At 51.4% G+C, this 17,449-nt stretch overlaps 5 protein-coding genes across 5 annotated transcripts; 1 reads left to right on the top strand and 4 right to left on the bottom strand.

Moving 5' to 3' along the window:
• Positions 1 to 737: 737 nt before the first annotated feature.
• Positions 738 to 6,659, bottom strand: N7533_002807 (DNA-binding ATPase; the record flags this gene model as incomplete). The annotated part of the gene is made up of 4 exons (XM_057099457.1): positions 738 to 1,032; positions 1,102 to 6,495; positions 6,576 to 6,593; positions 6,649 to 6,659. 4 exons carry the CDS (start codon positions 6,657 to 6,659, stop codon positions 738 to 740), a joined length of 5,718 nt encoding a protein of 1,905 aa, XP_056964593.1.
• Positions 6,660 to 8,084: 1,425 nt separating this feature from the next.
• N7533_002806 (uncharacterized protein) lies at positions 8,085 to 8,632 on the bottom strand (the record flags this gene model as incomplete). The annotated part of the gene is made up of 3 exons (XM_057099456.1): positions 8,085 to 8,240; positions 8,326 to 8,462; positions 8,605 to 8,632. The coding sequence occupies 3 exons, from the start codon at positions 8,630 to 8,632 to the stop codon at positions 8,085 to 8,087; spliced, it is 321 nt and encodes a 106-aa protein (XP_056964592.1).
• A 197-nt stretch (positions 8,633 to 8,829) lies between these two features.
• On the top strand, positions 8,830 to 11,748 carry N7533_002805 (secretory pathway Sec39 family protein; the record flags this gene model as incomplete). The annotated part of the gene is made up of 3 exons (XM_057099455.1): positions 8,830 to 10,366; positions 10,420 to 10,576; positions 10,629 to 11,748. The coding sequence occupies 3 exons, from the start codon at positions 8,830 to 8,832 to the stop codon at positions 11,746 to 11,748; spliced, it is 2,814 nt and encodes a 937-aa protein (XP_056964591.1).
• A 376-nt stretch (positions 11,749 to 12,124) lies between these two features.
• Positions 12,125 to 13,610, bottom strand: N7533_002804 (uncharacterized protein; the record flags this gene model as incomplete). The annotated part of the gene is made up of 2 exons (XM_057099454.1): positions 12,125 to 13,425; positions 13,502 to 13,610. 2 exons carry the CDS (start codon positions 13,608 to 13,610, stop codon positions 12,125 to 12,127), a joined length of 1,410 nt encoding a protein of 469 aa, XP_056964590.1.
• A 1,401-nt stretch (positions 13,611 to 15,011) lies between these two features.
• On the bottom strand, positions 15,012 to 17,160 carry N7533_002803 (DnaJ and TPR domain protein; the record flags this gene model as incomplete). Its single annotated transcript, XM_057099453.1, has 3 exons — positions 15,012 to 15,291; positions 15,367 to 16,528; positions 16,593 to 17,160. The coding sequence occupies 3 exons, from the start codon at positions 17,158 to 17,160 to the stop codon at positions 15,012 to 15,014; spliced, it is 2,010 nt and encodes a 669-aa protein (XP_056964589.1).
• Between the last annotated feature and the right edge of the window lie 289 nt (positions 17,161 to 17,449).

Here is a 17,449-nt window from a genome sequence, read left to right as displayed (position 1 = left end):
ACTTTATCATTGTTGTGGTAAGTGACGATGCAAGGGATACCATAGCTTTCTTGGTAAACTCTGCACAGGAGACAAGGGGACAATCTCGGTTCCAGCAACCTGCTTATTATCTACAAGATTGATGCCACCCACGAATTAATGACCAAAGATTTCTCTTTTCAGAAATTCCCCTTCAATTCCCGTAAATGCATTCATGATCCATTGATTCCAAGGTTGTTCTAAAAGAATTCTAGACTACTAGCATTCAACACGCAGCTCAACTACCTACTAGGTGGGCACGGTTGATAGGAAACATCTACAAAGTAGTACTAGTTATCGAAATTGTAAAGCGGTGGAGAAACTTCTTTCCTCTATTTACATGCAAGCGGGGATCATTCGTCGTCGGGTGGGGAAAATTCAAGCTAAAAATACACGAAGGGGGATTCAGAAGAGAGAAAAGATAAGGAGCAAATGCGAAGCAGATGCGGATTAGAAGGTCAACGCATCCTTGAAGGTGTTAGGAAAAGAATTAGTTCGCTCGTGCAAGAGAGCTCTTCTTGGGGATTCCCTAGAGAAGAGATAGAAGTGTATTACTGAGAGGACATGAGGCATGATAGGCGTAGGACGGATATAGCAGAGAAGGGTAGGCTCGGCCAGAAGCAAAAGTAAGAAGGTTGTCGGGTAGGGTGACCAGGGATGGAGGCGAGGAAGAATTGGAGGACGTCGGTGACAAGTGGTTTTGAATAGTATCATCCACATCACGCTTTCATGGTTTCCAGGAAAGAGTCCAGATTGTATTCTTCCTGGTATTGTCGATCGTCCCATAATTCACCTAGGTCATCTAACCAGCCCTTCTTGCCCTTCTCCTTGACTTCACCGTCGATGTCGACCATGTCGACTTCGTTGCCTGTCTGGTCGCTTGGTTTCTCTGCCGTCTCTGCCGTCTCGCTAAGACTGAAGAGGTCTAATAGTTGATCCGTGTCCATAGTGCCTAGTCCGGCATTTTGCTGATTGACAACGGTAGAGGCGACGTCTATCTTAAATCGTTGCAGACTGGAGTAGAAAGTATGTTAGCGGGAGTGAAAAAAAGCAAACGATAGGAGCTCATGCGGTATAACTTACTTTAAGATCTTCTCTTCCAGCGTGCCTCTCGTTATCAGACGATACACGTTGACCACCTTCTTCTGACCGATACGATGAGCACGGTCCATGGCTTGGATATCCTTTTGCGGATTCCAGTCATGCTCAACGAAGATGACAGTGTCTGCACCAGTAAGGTTAAGACCCAGTCCACCGACGCTGGTGGTCAAGAGTAACACATCGTAACTGGGATCAGTGTTGAAACGGTTCACAATGTCTTGGCGCTTCGTAGCCTCGACACCTCCATCGAGACGCAGGTATTGAACGGACGGAAGCAACTTCTTCAGGACGTCATTCTGAACAATGTCAAGCATTTCCTTCATCTGACAGAAAACCAGGGCACGGTGCGGGCTGACGTAGCTAGCGCCAGTGTCAAGTTCGCCCTCAGCGGAGTGGTCGAGGCCGATTCCACAGTCGACGAGCAGATCCCGAAGGGCACTGAGTTTCGGTGCGTGTGACACATCTCTGATGTTGGAGCGCTTGGCAGATAGATAGCTCTGGACTTCATTGTACTGCTTGTGGCCGTCTTTAACAACCAAAGCAGGGGAGTTACAAAGGCGGCGCATGTATTGCAGAGCTTGGAAGATGTGCTCCTTGTCATTGCGCTCTGTGCTGCCCACCTTTTCTTGCAGTTCCTTCTGCTCCTTCTTCGAAAAGTCTTCGAAGAGCTTCTTCTGCAACTCACTCGGGTCACAGTAGTAGTTCTGAATGATCTTAGGCGGCAGGTCGTTCAGAACCTCCTCCTTGAGACGACGCAGCAAGAATGGGAGGACTTGCTTATGCAAGGCTTCAATTGCGAGAGCACCCGCTTCCTGTTCCTTGGAGGATGATTTACTGAATCGACTAGCAGCGATAGGCTTGGCGAATCGGTCCAGGAAAACCTTCTCGGTACCCAGGAATCCTGGCATCAAGAAATCAAAGAGCGACCACAACTCCAGAACATTGTTTTGAATTGGCGTGCCGGATAGAATAAGGCGGTGGTTGCTCATGATGCGTTTCACAGAAAGTGTAATCTTCGCCTTGGGGTTCTTGATCAAATGTCCCTCATCAAGTACGCAGTAGTTCCAGTTGATAGGGTTAAGGATGTCGTTGTCGTTGCGGCAAACATCGTAGGAAGTCACGACGATGTCTGAATCGGCAATCTCGGCCTGTAACCTTGCTCTCTCTGCTGGAGGTCCAACGTAGGCGATGCACTTGAGGAAAGGTGCATATTGCTTGACTTCTTGTTGCCAATGGCCAGAAAGTGAGGGCGGGCAAATAATGAGTGAAGGAAGCTTTCGAGAATCTAGTGCTTGGCTCTTGGCATACTCCTCCGCTCGCATGTGGTGATCACTCGCAACAATACAAATGGTTTGTAGTGTCTTTCCAAGACCCATGTCATCACAGAGAATACCGTGGAGGTTGTATCTGTTGAGGAAAGCGAGCCAGTTGACACCATCCTGCTGATAGGGACGTAATTCGGCCTTGATAGCAACGGGAATCTGGAAGGTCTCCACCTTGCGAACGTCCAACATTTGAGACATGAACTTTCGCTCCCGGTCACGGCCCTTGAGCAGCTCCTCGGAGAATCCTGGAGGGTCGGGAATACCTGCTTCCAAAGGCACCAATTTAACCAGTGTTGCAAATGAGGTTGTTGCCAGTAGTCGCACATCGTTGTCGGAGTCACTCATTCGTCCGAGAACAGGGACCACAAGGAAGATAACGTATGGTAGAATACCGTCCTCCATCACGTGGATCAGGTGATAAATAAACTCGATGGCACCTTGACGGTGGGGAACATCAAGAGCATTGTTGATAGTAGGCAAAACCTTCTCAACCAGCATTGTCATGCCGCTCACCGTTATGACGCTACAAATAGTCGCAAAGCACTTAGCAGCCGCATACCGTATGACTGAGAGTCGGCATTGCAGGGCCTTTGCAATGATGGGCATAAGGCCAGTAACCCACGAGTGGAGTCCAACATCGAATTTGGGGAGAAGCGCGCGTAGTGTAGAAAGACCGTCGACTACTTCCTGGCCGAGATCATTCTCGGGGTTTGTTATGTCTTCCGGAAGATCGCCTTCCAAGGCTTGCTTGAGGGGACGTTCGACAAGAGCAGCAAGGTTGGGGACCTTTTCTAGAAGGTCAGCGCCGAACTTGATAGCCAGCTGTTCCAAGGCGTCCTTAGCACCACGGCGCATGATCCGGGCTTCCCTGGCCTCGCGCTCGAATTTGGCAGCATCGGGGTGGTCTCGTCGGTCTTCTTCTTTGCGTAGCGACAGAATGGATTTCTCGAGCTGGGCGTTGTGTGGGAATTCGGGCGTCTCGGATGTGTCCACACAGCAGTATTTGACCAGGTTTCCGATGATCTTGTCCACCGGTCCACGTTTCGTGGCTGCGGTGTAATGTTCAATCAGACCCGCGACGGCGGTTGCCGAACGCTGCTGAAGCTCGACGTTTTCCTCTTTCTTGACGCTGTCCATCATGCCCTTGATTATATGACCAGGTCGCTTAGGGATATCCCGCAAGGCAACCAGGGCCCCTGCACCTGCGGCGACAACGCGCATGTCGCGCTGTTCTCTCATTGATCGGGCCTCGTCGACCGCAGACTGCGCGGTCGTACGAGTGTCGTTGAGAACTTGAGTGGCAGTGATTCGTTGAGCGGGTGTCAGATTTTTCTTCAAGCGGTCGAAATCAGGACCGACAATTTTCTCGGCATCTGCAAGCGAGAAAGCATTGGGACCAGCCTCGGTATCGCCTTGGACGACGACAGCAAGGACCGGCAGACGTGAGGGCGGGACGTGAGCATGGTCGCGGAATGAATTGAGCAGCGAGTGACACTGTGCACGAGCGACATGGAGATAGCAGGAAATATCAGAGTACCAGGAGGGACGCTCGCCCTCGACGATCGGTCGCAAATGTTCGCATAGAGTCCCGGTGTACTTGCTGTCCGGTCCAGAGAGACGAGCGTATTCTTCCATCACCATCGCCGTGGAAAGTTGTGTAGTCGAAGCAGGGTGCTTGAGGCCGTCCACGATGGAGGACCAAATGCTCGGAAGTTCATGCTTATCCCAGAAAGAGATCAATTCACCAAGCGCCCTGGCAGCAAAGATTTTGGACCGCAGCATCGTGTCTGCGCCAACGAGATCAATGTCACCAGATAACATGTGTCCATCTACATTGTGGGTTGATGACACGGTTGTTTCCTTTTTTTCGACCTTGCGTTTGCGACCAGGCTTAACGGGCTCTGGGCCAGGAGCAGGAGGTGATGATTTTGCTGGGGCGGGTGCAATTGCGGGCGCGGAGAATGGTAAACCGGATGGTTTGATGAAAAGAGAGGTATTCATAGGGATAGGGTAGCGAGGAACACCGAAGGGACCAAGTGTTAGGGCGACCAGAGGTTGGACAGATTCAGACAGCTCGGCTTCGGCAGAGAAGGATCCACGTTGTTCGATTGCCTTCAGCAGTTCCGACCAAACCTGGAGAGATAGCTTGAGAACGCCCTCGTTGCGCTCCACGAGCAGGTTTTGGAAAATCAAGCGCAAGGCTTTGCCGTCTACCCAGTCCGTGCTTCCTTCTCCTTCGAGCTTGAGGAAGGTCATGAGAGCGCGGAGAACTGCCGATCGAACGCTTGTGATAGTATGACGCAGGAAGGGGTACAATCGAGGTACGAGGTTGCCGAATGAGGCCTCGGGATCATCGGCCGCGTTTGCCTTCATTGCGTCCAGAACTGGGGTGAAGGTACACAACTTAGCCAGTAAGTCCATCACAGATCCTGTGCTTGCGCTCAGATCATCTTGGAGATTCGACAGACAATCCCAAACAATGTGCATGAGAGGGCCAAGCGTGCCAGCCCGTGATGTGACGAATTCCTCAGCGATGGGAACCAGGGTGGCAGCACTGACAGACCGCACATCATCATCAAAATCGGCCAAGCCTTTCATGACGGATTCGAGGACACCATCGATCATATTCGAGTCCTTTATGAGGAGGTGCTTCCGAACAGCGACCAGATAACGGAGACCGATCATACCACCGTGGCAAACTTCCCAGATTGGACGCTCTAATCCCAGGTCGTTCTGCATGATGATTCTGTAGAGACACCGGTATACTTGGCGCACAGACTTCGGCGCCAAATGTGACAAGAGAGCACCAAGGGTCTGGCCAACGGTTTCTCTAATCGGGGCAACTACGTTGTCAGAGATGTAGTCACCAAAGCGATCGAGCATCAGGACACAGAGAAGGCGGCACGCGAGATCGTCGAGCCATTGACGATTGAGGTTGTCATTTTCCTCCCGGCTTTTGCCCTCGACACGGCCGGCAGCAGTACCTTGCACTCTGACCACTTCACGGAGAGCCATCGCAGCACCATGGCGAACTTCCCAATTGGAATCAAAGATATCGACTGTCAAAAATTCGCACATGCATTCGAGCGGCCACCCAGCACCCTGGTCGGCAATTTCGGGCTGTATGATGGGCTTTTCAGGAGCGATGGGCCCCTTGAATTCGGAGACAATCTTCGAGTCATCCTCATCAGCGGCGGGATCGAGCGAGAAATAGTCCGACTTGGCCTCTCCATTTGGCCCGTCGCCATTTTCGGTCTTGACGGGGTGAGGAGTTGCTGCTGGCGTCGCAACGTTGTCCGAGGCTCGTCGAGAGGCCAAGTCGACCACGCGAACCTTGTTGGCGCCCAGCTTGGCGCTTTGTTTGTTTTTGCGTTTCAGCTGATTTAATTGGCGCTTGCTAAGGCCGGTGTCTTCCTTCCCTGCCGCAGCCTCGACTGGAGATGAAGCACGACGGGACGAAAGGTCATGTAAACTATTCTCGCGAGAAATGGTGGGGTTGGACGATTCCCTTTTAGGCGCTGGAGTTGCTGGTTTGGGGGCAAAATCAATACTGTCAAGGATTTCGTCTTCGTTATATTCGCCCTCGAGACCGAGACGTGCATTCAGGGTCTTCTTCTGGTGGATCAGGCGCGCTGCGGGGTCCATGGATGCCAGAGAATATTCGTACTCCTTGCCCGCACTCCCGAGGAGTCGCTTGCCGTATTTCAGGACAGAACCGACGTCTAGATTATCAAGATGAAGAAACCCATCTGGAGAAGGTGCAATATCTTCTGATTTGACCTCGGGTTTTATCTCCACATCATCATCATCGTCAGCTGCCGACTTGATCTGCAACCCATCGTCTTCATTTGGATCATAGATTTCCGCATTTGTGACGATCAAGCCGATTGCCCGGGCAGCAGCGGTTCTCGTGTCCCAGGACTTGGATCGAAGATAAGGCAGGATACGCCCAAGAAGATTGAATAGCTCATCGGGATGTTGTTTTTGAACATCTCCTAGTTGTTGAGCAGCTGTGTTCCGGATAAGTTGAGTACTTCCGGTCTCTAAGAGTCTGTTTTGGGGGATGGTTAGTACGGAACTGGGGGGAGTCAAGACTGGTATACCTGTTGGTATACCTGAGATATTACTCACGTGACCAGGCGGTCGAGTCTGCGGATCAGTTAGTCATGTGACAGGCGCGTCGTGATTGGAGAGTGGAACTTACCGGGAAGTCATGGCGGGCCGTCACTCTGATGCCGAGTGAACAGCACCGCCTAAAGGTGAGAGGAAACAGAACAGGAGGAAAGGGCAGAGAGAGACGCGACAGAGCGCGTCGAGAAGAGAGGCGATCGCCAATGAGAGAAGCAAACGCCTGAAGACCAACGCCCCAAAACACCGCGATGCACCGTGGCTGAGTCAGCAGGGAGGATTAGATTCAGTACACAAGAGCAGATTCGAGGTCACGCAGCCGGGTTTATATCATTGGGGCTCTCTTGCTGAGCGCGCCGGTCCATGTTTGGGTGTGTTGCGCTAGGCCTGATTAGGTATAGTCGTGGTTGGGCCTCCACTTCAGGTTTTTCTGTCACGTGAGGTAGGCGAGAAATAGGCTGTCCTTTTTACTTGACTGTCACCTGAGCAGTGTTTATGTATCTACAGGATCTAGGAGGAGTACTAACTAGTGTATATCTACCATCAGTCTCCTAGTATCTGTAAACTTATGTATGCAAAAAGCACCAGTGTTCATGTTTTAAGTGAATCGTCTCATGGCGATCGATCGCGCCAAGACATGCCAGATGGCCTCAGGGGACTCGAGGATTCCCACGATCATCATAGGGGTCCCGAGTATGTCAGTCCATCGACCCGATGCCTTGCATGACAAAAATCGTAATCTGGTGAACGGTCATAGCCTACCTACCTAGGTAGGGTAGCCCTGGAGAGATATGATGTGCGAAATCACAGTTTTCTACCAATAGTGATTGGTGGATTGCCAATGCGGGAACTATATATCCACATTGATATATCCAAGCTTCAAGTCTATTGCCAACCTGGGCAGGTGGTGATATGGTCCTGATCCAAGTCCACACAATTCATATGATGCCCAACTGGGCAGGTGGATGTATCTTTCAAAAAATATACCTTACAACTTCCTAGGTACCGCTAGACACTAGTAGTACCTATAAGGATATACTCCTACGCACTGATGAACATTGGCCCACGAAACTAGCAATCCATCATACCCCAAAATACTTGGCAATACCTAGTGCCTCGTTCTAGCCGCTGCGTATCTCCAATCTTGAAGAGATATCAGATACATCAATCACACGTATCATATGTCGTAACAAGTGCCAGGATACCACGAAGAGCTCCAACCCCCCTGAAGCCTTCGAGGAACTTCCCAAGGTTGGAACAAGACCTCACATCTTCCAGCAGTCTCCAGGCTACGGTCGTACCATAATTCAAACCTCCACTCAACGACGCAAATAGTAGTTTCCTTGGAAGAACCGGAGTATCATTTCAAAACATGACCAGAATGGCCAACAAACAGAACATTTCTATACAGTCACAGACCCTCCGGAGCATAGTCCGGGGGCAGAATCCCGAGGATCTCACGCATCAAAAGAAGAAACCATCACGTCCCGGCTTGGCCCTTGCCATTCCCATCTATTGTTGCCGGATCTTTTCCAATGTAGCGGCAGTCTCCTTATCCTTGCCCAGCAAGCCCAGGCTCCGGATCTCCTCGGCCTTGGGGCCGTTCTCACGCGCGGATGCTGCCTCGGTCTTGCGGACAGCGTGGGCGATTCTCAAGGCACGATAAACCTGGTCCCAAGATTCTGATGTCAGCTAGACTCATTTTCAAGCCCTCCAAGTTCAATACTCTCTTAATTCAAGACAAACGACGTACCTCCTTGGTGTGGTGAAGACATTCGTGGTAATCCTCCAGAGCGGGAATACACTTCTTCTTGCCCTCGAGACCCTCGCTAGAGTTGACAACGTAGCAGCCGAGGAGCTCTTGCCAGAAAGGAAAGCATCGGTTAGGACCTACAGACAGACGGATATCCGTTAGCTCAAGGTGGTTGCGGGGGAAGAAGGGTGGGAGGGTCTGCGCAAGATATAACCGAGCGGGCCAACACCACTGCGGACTCGCCTCACAGGGCGGATAAGGAGTCAAGAAGAGACATACCGAGGTTGTTACCGAAGCCGGAAGCCATTGTCGAGGAGCAGAGAGAGCAATGGGCAGAGTGGTGGGCAGAGAACTGGCAAAGAAGTGGTGAAGTGCCGGGCGGATGCGACGCTTTCCCTCTGAAGGTCGTTTCCGACTTGGTCCGTGCACCCCGCCTGCGTTTGGGCGTTGACGTCGCTACAGTACAAGGACACCTCACTCCATCTTGCGCTTCAACCGATCGCCATGGCTCCTCTGGAAGGGCTATCGGATGCTCATGCTATTCTACTTGCGACCAATTTCTGTACAAGTGGTAATATCGCCGCCCTGCCAGCTCTACAAGCGCAATACCCCCATTGTTTTCCGTTAGAGCGCCTGTTACGCATCATCTTGACCTTCCTCCCTGAGAGTACACAACCTTCCGACTACGTTCCAGTGCTCCAGGATCTGGCAAGTGGCACTGAAAATACGTCCTCAACCCCACACATCGATTCATCCACCGTCCAAGATCTATCCGAATCGGCTGCAAGGAAGCGAGTGCGGAAGCTTCGTCTGCGATCCCTCAAGCGCGAGGACGAGGAGGAGGAGATCGCCTCATCTGACCCCTTCACCCAGTTCATTATTCATCGCGCGTATCTGATCGACTCCGAAACGGCCCTCCAACCTCTCATACTGAGCCTGCTCCTTCCCTTCTATGCACACAACCCAGCTATTCGAACATGGCTTGTATCCAGTCTTCTACCGGCACTACGACTTAATTACGAATACTATCCCAACTGTGAAGAAGCATTATCGTTAGAAACACTGGAGTTGATGGATGATCAGACCGCAGTCAACGTCCTTTTATCCATTACCAGCACCGAGAAGAACAACATGGATCTGATCAACAATTTAAGAGGCCTTGTCGGCCCTTGGCTCTATGGTAGCAATCGATCAAAGAGGCGCAGACTGAACGACGCAGCCCGTCAAAATACGATCTCCTTTATCCAAGGAAATCCCAAGCCGGAGACCACAGAATTCGCCGGATGGGAATATGTGAATGAATGGCTACTGTCTCGCAGCTCTGTGGACCACACCACTGTTGCCAACGCATTTATAAACTGGAACGGACCGGAAGACGTTGACATGGGAGGTTATGAAGACCAGGATGCGACTCTCGCAACGGACAAAGCTAAGGAGTTGCTGAACCGGTACGGACAGTCTGGCTTAGCCGTGGTGTACGGTCATATGGACTCATCCAAACCTGCCCTGGAGAGATCTTTCAAGGTACTTGGACGCGTTGCGGAGCTGCTTAGCCTTGAAGAATGTTCATACCTGGATGCGACCGAGTCAACCCTTCCATCAGTGGACTATGATACGGAGTTGCTTTCTTCATCAACTCGAGGTTCGCTAATGCAGAATTCGCTGCTCAAACGCGATAATCCTCTGACCAAACCTTCTCCTTCCTCTATTTCGTTTTTGAGCGCCTTGCTTCTTTCTCTTCGAATTTTGACCGAACTTGGTCATAATGTTCCCTGTCGATCTGTGGCCAATCTTTGTCTCTTTAGTAGCGAGGAACTGCAACTGACGGAATTGAGGAATGTGGTGGGCTCTACTGTCGCGCAGACTCGGTCCAGACAGCAATGGGAAGCCGTACGGGAACAAATTCTTTGGCTACAGGACTGGCAGGCGGGCCAATCAGACAATGGTTGGGATGAGCCATCAACCCATCAAGGTCTTTTCTGGAGAGTTCCACGAGACACGGTTGAAACTGAGGTTCTAAAAGCATTGCTCGGTGGTCAAGGTAAGTTTTACTACTATCCCCACGTCTTCTCATTTAATACTGACTCTTCCTAGAATACCAACTCGCTGTTGATCTTTATACCCAAGCTGTTTCATCACCGCTGAGCCCTAGCCAAGTGGAAAAAGCGGTGGTAGAGGCCATATATAGCGCTTACGATAATGCAAGCAATGGCAATAGAACACGCGGTGGGATGAAGAGAGCTTATGATATGTAAGTCGAGCGCACCAAGCCTGTGAACTGAAAACATCTGACAATATATCAGACTTCAAACTTTCCAACCGCATTTCCCGGAATCGACAGCTTTCAAGCATATCGGTGCTTTGATAGCCGCAACACACGCTCTGTCCTTCTACTCTCTGACTCTCCAACACGGGGTCCCTTTCCAACCTGTCAGCATCCGTGTCCACCACGACCCGCTCTCTCTTGTTGAGAAGGTCCTCGATCAAAACTCGAAAAGCTATACCAAACTTGACGACCTACTCTCAATCGGTCGCAATCTTGTCTTCGCAGGCCTCCAAACAAGCGCTTCCCTAACTGAGACCACCGACCGATTTTCTACAGAACCTTTCACGGAGGCAGACGCCCTCGTCACATCTGAACGCCGCATAACCTCCCTCGCCATATCCTCCGCCCTAACATCGAACGACTTCGGCACAGCCTACTCCTACATTCTCACTCGGCTCACACCACCCAGCGCCCTATCAACGGCCTCTCCACTCCTCACACCACCCACAATCCCAGACGACATTACGTGGCGCGCTGTCTATAATGCAGGCCGCCACCGTCCCAGCAGCCCAACAACATCCACAACCCTCCAGTCGCAAATAACCCACCTCTCACAGCGAATGGAACTTCTCTCTCTAGCTCTAGCCCTTACTCCGACGCCAGATCCGCTCCCCGAAATTCTCGGCGCCTGGCGCCGCTGCGACGAAGAACTCTCCTCATTGCGCGCACGCGAACAGCAAGAGGAAGATCTCTGGGATGCCAAGGGCGACAATGCTCTCTCAACTGTACCAGGCGGTTTTGGTCCTACGGATAGCGAGCGCGATGCCTTTGACACGGCGCAGCAGCGCGTAGCACGACGAGCGCGTGCTCGCGCCGCAATGCCAAATTCGCACCCGCATGAGGCACCGATGGGTCTGTTCGAGGTTGCGAGGGGAGCAGCGATGGCGCTACATAAGAATGCCTTCCCATTGCGTGGGGCGGGCTCAGGCTCGGCTGCGGAATCGGCTCGTGGTCCTGCCGATGGCGAGCGGCCGCTTTCTCCCGAGGATGAGAGTGAGGGAAGAGTTCGGAAGAGAGATATGGTTAGTAACATGGTGACTGGAGGATTGGCGAGTGGGCTTGGGTGGGTTCTTGGTGCTGAACCTGTGAATCGGTGATTGATGAATGCATGTATGTAGTGTAGTATTATGATAGCAATGACAGTATACATTTAGCAATGTTCAATCTAGAATCTTCCTCGTTCATTTCCTTCTGTTTACATCTACAGCTGTACTACTTTGAGGTATTAGGCACATACCGTGATTGTGCTGTTGGATTTGGGTAGTTGCAATGGAATTGATAGTATTGAGTAGTACACATTCCCGCGGTGGACGATATCAACAGCCATAATCGCTAAGCAATCTCAAAAAAGAAACACCTATTAGGGTCGCCTGATACCAAGTACATCAAGGGTAAGCAGAGAAATTTTCAAAAAAAGTCAAAATCCGAGCAAACAAGTTGCCCCCAAACACCTAACAACCCACCAGTATCAGATCAGAGACTCGGACCCTTCTTTCTTGGACTAACAAGACCATAAAATCCCAAGGGCTTCACACTGAAAGCACCATTCGAAGTAAATTCATACTTGGGATCCGCAAATTCAAACTCCACCTCGTGGATAATACTCGCCAAAGTAAAAATCGACCATCGCCACGCCCACATCTTCCCATAACACTCACGCTTTCCATTCCCAAACCCTTTCCTGGCACCCTTTGGCAGCGCCTCCCACTTCTCCCCCAGCATCCGCTCCGGAATAAAGCTCTCCGGCTCCTCAAAGACCTCTGGGTCCCGATTCACCGTATGCAGAACTGATATCATAGTTTGATTATGCGGGATCTGATACTTGCCCCCAGCCAACAAGACCGGACTCTTGTCCTCCGTCGGGACAGGCTCAATATTGAAACCAGGCGCCGTGGCCGAAAGGCGCAGCGTTTCACGAATAACGGCCTCACAGTAGTGCAGAGCATTCAGATTCTCGAGTGTGATCGACGACCCGCCAACAACCGAGTCTACCTCCGCCCGAGCCTTGGCCAGAACCTCCCCATTCCGAAGCAAATAGTACAAAGCGTACGAGACGAGATTCGCCGCCGTCGCAGCCCCAATAAACATAGTAACGACCTCGTCGACAACGCGGGACTCGCTCAGTTTCTCGCCCGAGACCGGGTCCGCATTGTGCAGTAGTGCGTGGAGGAGATCATCGCGATCCTGGCCTTTATCGTTCACCCTGGATTGAACGATGTCGGCGGCGAATTTGCGCATGAGCCGGATGTCACTGGTGAACTTTTTCTGGTAGAGGAGTTTTGTCAGGAGTTTGGGACGGGAGGGTCTTTTCATTGCTTCCATTGTGATGGATTCCCAGGCCTCGATTAGCGGTGGTGAATTTTCGCCGGGGCCGTCGTTCTCATTCAGGACTTGGATGCGCTGGTTGTAGAAAGATTGCATGACGGATGCCATTAGGAGTCGGTCTAGGTCGTTTGTGAAGAGGACGCGCTTTTGACGGCCGGATGTCCATTTGCGTGTTAGATCGTGGATGACGGTTGCCATGTCGGCGAAGGTGGTTTCTGTTTGAATCTTTGCTGCGCTGACGGATGGTGCCATTATGCGGTGGGCGACTCCCCAGATTGCTTCGTTGTCGTATGCAGTGAAGAGACAGTCGTTTGCGCAGGCGCGCATCTCGACGATGGGGCCTGTGACGCATTTGCGGAAGCGGCGCTCGTCGCAGATTTCGTCTAGGAGGGCAACGTTGCTGATGAAGACTATCTGCTTGCCTAGGACGTTGATTTTGCAGATTGGGCCTGGTTGAGGTGAGGTGAGGTGGTTAGATTAAGTTAAAGTTTGATATAGAGGTAGCGAGAGGAGACTTGACGATACCATATTGTTTTGACAGTTTAATCAGCGAGTTCCATGTGTCGCTGGGATTCACGTCGAATATGTTGCCTAATAAAGGAACGCCAGGTGGCTGAGGGATTCCAGAAGACATTGTTGTTGACCTTGGAAATGATACTAATATACACTGGCATGTATTATCTCGGACAGTGGTGTTTTGACACAGCGTGGATCTGAAAAGTTCAGAAACGTCTCACAGGATTGGGAATACACAGTCCTATTTAAAAGGTCTACCACATATCCATGTTGAATATAACCAAGCATAAGTCCACATGCTCTGCAGACTTCGAGCTGAGCTTTAAGTTATAGCAAGGTAACACACGCGAGCCGGGTCGTGCAGGAACTCCTCAATATTGCAAAGCGCCCACTCGGATTGGCCCGAGTTTAGATCCAGCTGAGAGGGAAATTTGTAGCGAGGCCACCGATAATCCTAGTGGTAGGCCTGCATCAACGCACTACGTGACGTGAACTAGCGTGAACTAATGGATAAAGTCCCCCCCACTCCTGGCCCACGAACACCTCAGCCTGAAGGTTATGAAGATCGCCTTAGGTAATTATGTAGCTGTGCAGCAATAAGATGCGTCCACTTGGAGCTGAAGCGGCACATTCGAGCTAGTACCCACATGTATAACAAAACCTCACCAGATACCAATTTTGATGCTGTTCCAATGGTCTCAAGGGGCATCTGCATTGCTTGACAGGCTCAGTAGAATAGCATACCTCTCTACTCAGCTTAGAAGGCAACTCGAACCTTTGGCGGAAAACTTCACATTACATGGAGACGAAATATACAAGGAAACACACATATTTAGCGTCATGAAACATCAATTCATCCAATGTCTAGTGCAGCCACATCCGCTGTAAGTGCAAGTCCGAATGTACAGCCCGGGAGAAAAAACAAATCAACACATGGAAATGAAGCCCTAGTAGAAAGATGATTTTCTCATGACGAGTAGACCCAGAAATCCCAGAAGTAAATGAACGCCTTGGATGTTTGGAGTATGTCCTTCTGTTCCCATGGCAGAGAAGGAAGTCCGCAGAACAATGCACCGCGCTGATTTCAGTCTTTCCCGAACATGCCTTGTATACAAGAAAAAGGAAGAAAGATTGGAGAGATATAGAGCCAAAAAGAAAAGAAAAAAACGAAGAATATAGATAGAGAGCATAGAAGAAGATGGAACAGTATGAGAATCATGAACAATTCGGAAAAATCAGGGGTCTATCATATGGGAATCATAGGCGCTTCTCTTGAAGCTGACAAGATCATGAGACAAGAGTGGACAAAGAGATACTCTTTTTTCTCTCAAGTAGTCCGGCTCCTTGTTCTTTTGAAAAGTGTAGAGAATTCGTTGTGGCTTTGCCGCGTATGGCCCGGGTGGGTATGTCAACAAAGGCCCTGGCCAAGAACAAGTCAATGACTCGACCCGATGCCTCTTATTGATCGCCGGGTTATGAAAAAATGGCGTATATATAGGCGTGCTTAGGGTCGGCTTGTTTAGAAGGGGAATCCACCGGGGAATCCTTGGCCACCGCCGCCTCGAGCCTGGCCTCCAAAGGGGTTACCACCGGCAGAGGCGAAGCCACCACCGCCGCCGCCGTTCATCATGTTGAAGAGGATGTTGGGGTCGATGTTGACGTGGGAGCCATGCATGCCACCCATACCGCCCATACCACCCATTCCTCCCATGCCTCCCATGCCGCCAAAACCACCGCCGCCACCGAACATGTCAGCGGGGTCCATGAGATCATCTCCGTTATCGTAAGCGGCCTTCTTCCTGTAGACAAGTTGTTAGAAACTCAGGTTTCCAAGCAGTGGACTGCGGTAATGCAAGAAAAAGAAAAAAACTTACTGAGGGTCAATCAGAGTCTCGTAGGCCTCGCCGATCTCCTTGAATTTCTCATCGCCAGCCTCGCCATCCCGGTTCTTATCGGGGTGATACTGGATGGCCAGCTTGCGGTAGGCCTTCTTGATCTCCTGCTCAGAGGCATCCTTGCCAACCCCAAGAATCTTATAGTAGTCCTTACGCTGAGACTTCTTCAGCTCGAACTCAGCACGACGGATCTCCTCAGCAATGCCCCTTTCACTGGGGTTGTTCTCGGCAACACTCTTATAATCGCGAATGGCCTCCTCCCAGTTCTCGTTACCAGCATGCGCCTTGGCACGAACCTTCATCGCCTTGACGTAACCAGGGTCCAGACGCAGAGCCTCTGTACAATCTTGCACAGCGGACTCGTACTCCTTCAGACTGTTGTAGGCCTGGGCACGATTCTGCAGAATCTTGGCATTCATATCCTTGTTGGCGGGGTCGACTTCCAGAGCCTGGGTGTAGAGATCGATAGCGCGGCGGTAATCCTTAGCCTTGAAGGCGGCATTGCCCTCGTCCTTTGTGCGGCTGAGCTTCTGAACAATGCGGAGGAGCTTGATCGCCTGCTTCATATCCGGGTCCAGCCCGAGGCACATCTTCAGCAGCTTGAGCGCCTGGTCGGTCTCGCCGGAGGCATAGAAGGCCCGTGCGCGCAGCATCATGGCATCTGGGTCTTGGCTGTTCTCGCGCAGGAGTTGGATGGCGATATCCTGGGCCTTGCCTAGGGAGTTGCTGTTGTTCATCTTCAGCTGCGCCTCGGCGGTCAGCAGCGTCCACTTCCGGGGCTCCTTGACGCCCAGACCCAGGCCCTTGCGGGCATTGTCCAGGCAGAAGATGGCCATCGAGCCTCCGCGGTCCTCGGCGAGGGTGTCTTCGGCTTGCTTGACGAACTTGATCATGTTCTCGGCGGGGGCCCGGTCGGTCGCTGTGGCCGGGGGTTCGACCCGGGAGAGAACGTCTAGGGCTTCGGTGGGCCGACCGAGGTTTACCAGGATCTTGGACCAGCGGTGCATGATCTTGGGGTTTGTGGGGTCGAGTTCGTTGGCTCGCTCGATGTCCTCGAGGGCGTTCAGGTAGTTCCTGTCGGACATGTGGGCGGCGGCACGGTTGGAGAGGAAAGCAGAGGAGTTGGGGTTAATCTCGAGGGCTGTAGAGAGAGAGAAGGTGAGCATGAGTAATGGCATGGTCGTGTATCCGAAGGAAGGGCATACCCTTGTTGTACTCTTCGATGGCGCGCTTGTAGTTGCCATCCTTGAAGAACTTGTTACCGGCCAACTTGAAGGACTCGGCCTCATCAGAAGTGCCAGTTGACTTGTGTGGAGGAGGAGTCGGACTCCGCTCCTCATTTCCACTTCCACCATTCTTCATTTGAACATCTGGGGTATCGATGTCCATGGAACTGCGCTGGTCCGCCATGGCCGAAAGACGACGATGTAGTTCGTCGGGCGGGAGATTGAGAGGGTGAAGATCCTGGTCTCGCGAAGACCGACGGAATTTAAAAGAAGTGGCCGGGGTTGAAGTGGAAGAAGAGTGACTGTGAGAGAAGCGAGTTTTGGTGGGAGAAGTCTTGGAGGGGGACTTTTTCGGAGAAGAAGAAGACTTTTTGGAGGGTGATTTGCGCGTGGCGGAGTAGGAGGCTCTGGGTGATGATGGAGGAGATATTGAAATATCGTCTCGAATCTTATCCTTGTTCTTTTCCTTAAGTTTCGTCTTCTCCTCCTTTTCCTTTTCCTTTTCCTTATCCTTGTCTTTCTTGAAGATGTGGGCGAGTTGAACCATTCGGGCGGGCGGTCGGGGGTTTTCCTTTTTTTCTTCGGGTCAATCGAAGGCGAACGAAGGCGGTAGAATTGTGGAAGAATGAATGGAATGTGTGGGATAGCTGGGGTATGTGAATAGTGGTACTGCTATTCACAGATGACAGCTATCCAGTCTGGTGCTGTGTTCCCAGGATTATAATAGTTAATGTTGACAGATTGGGTCAAGCAGTATCTGCTACACCATACTCGAGGTCATTGGGTGCCGAACAGATCAGTGAGGTAAACCACAACGAAGCAGAAGAGAACAGCAG

This window comes from Penicillium manginii (genome assembly GCF_028828005.1).
Source record: "Penicillium manginii strain IBT 31320 chromosome Unknown utg000002l:1.0-5564898.0:1.0-5567710.0, whole genome shotgun sequence".
Classification (NCBI taxonomy): domain Eukaryota; kingdom Fungi; phylum Ascomycota; class Eurotiomycetes; order Eurotiales; family Aspergillaceae; genus Penicillium; species Penicillium manginii.
Note: the sequence above shows the minus strand (reverse complement) of the source record. Positions and strands in the feature narration are given on the sequence as shown.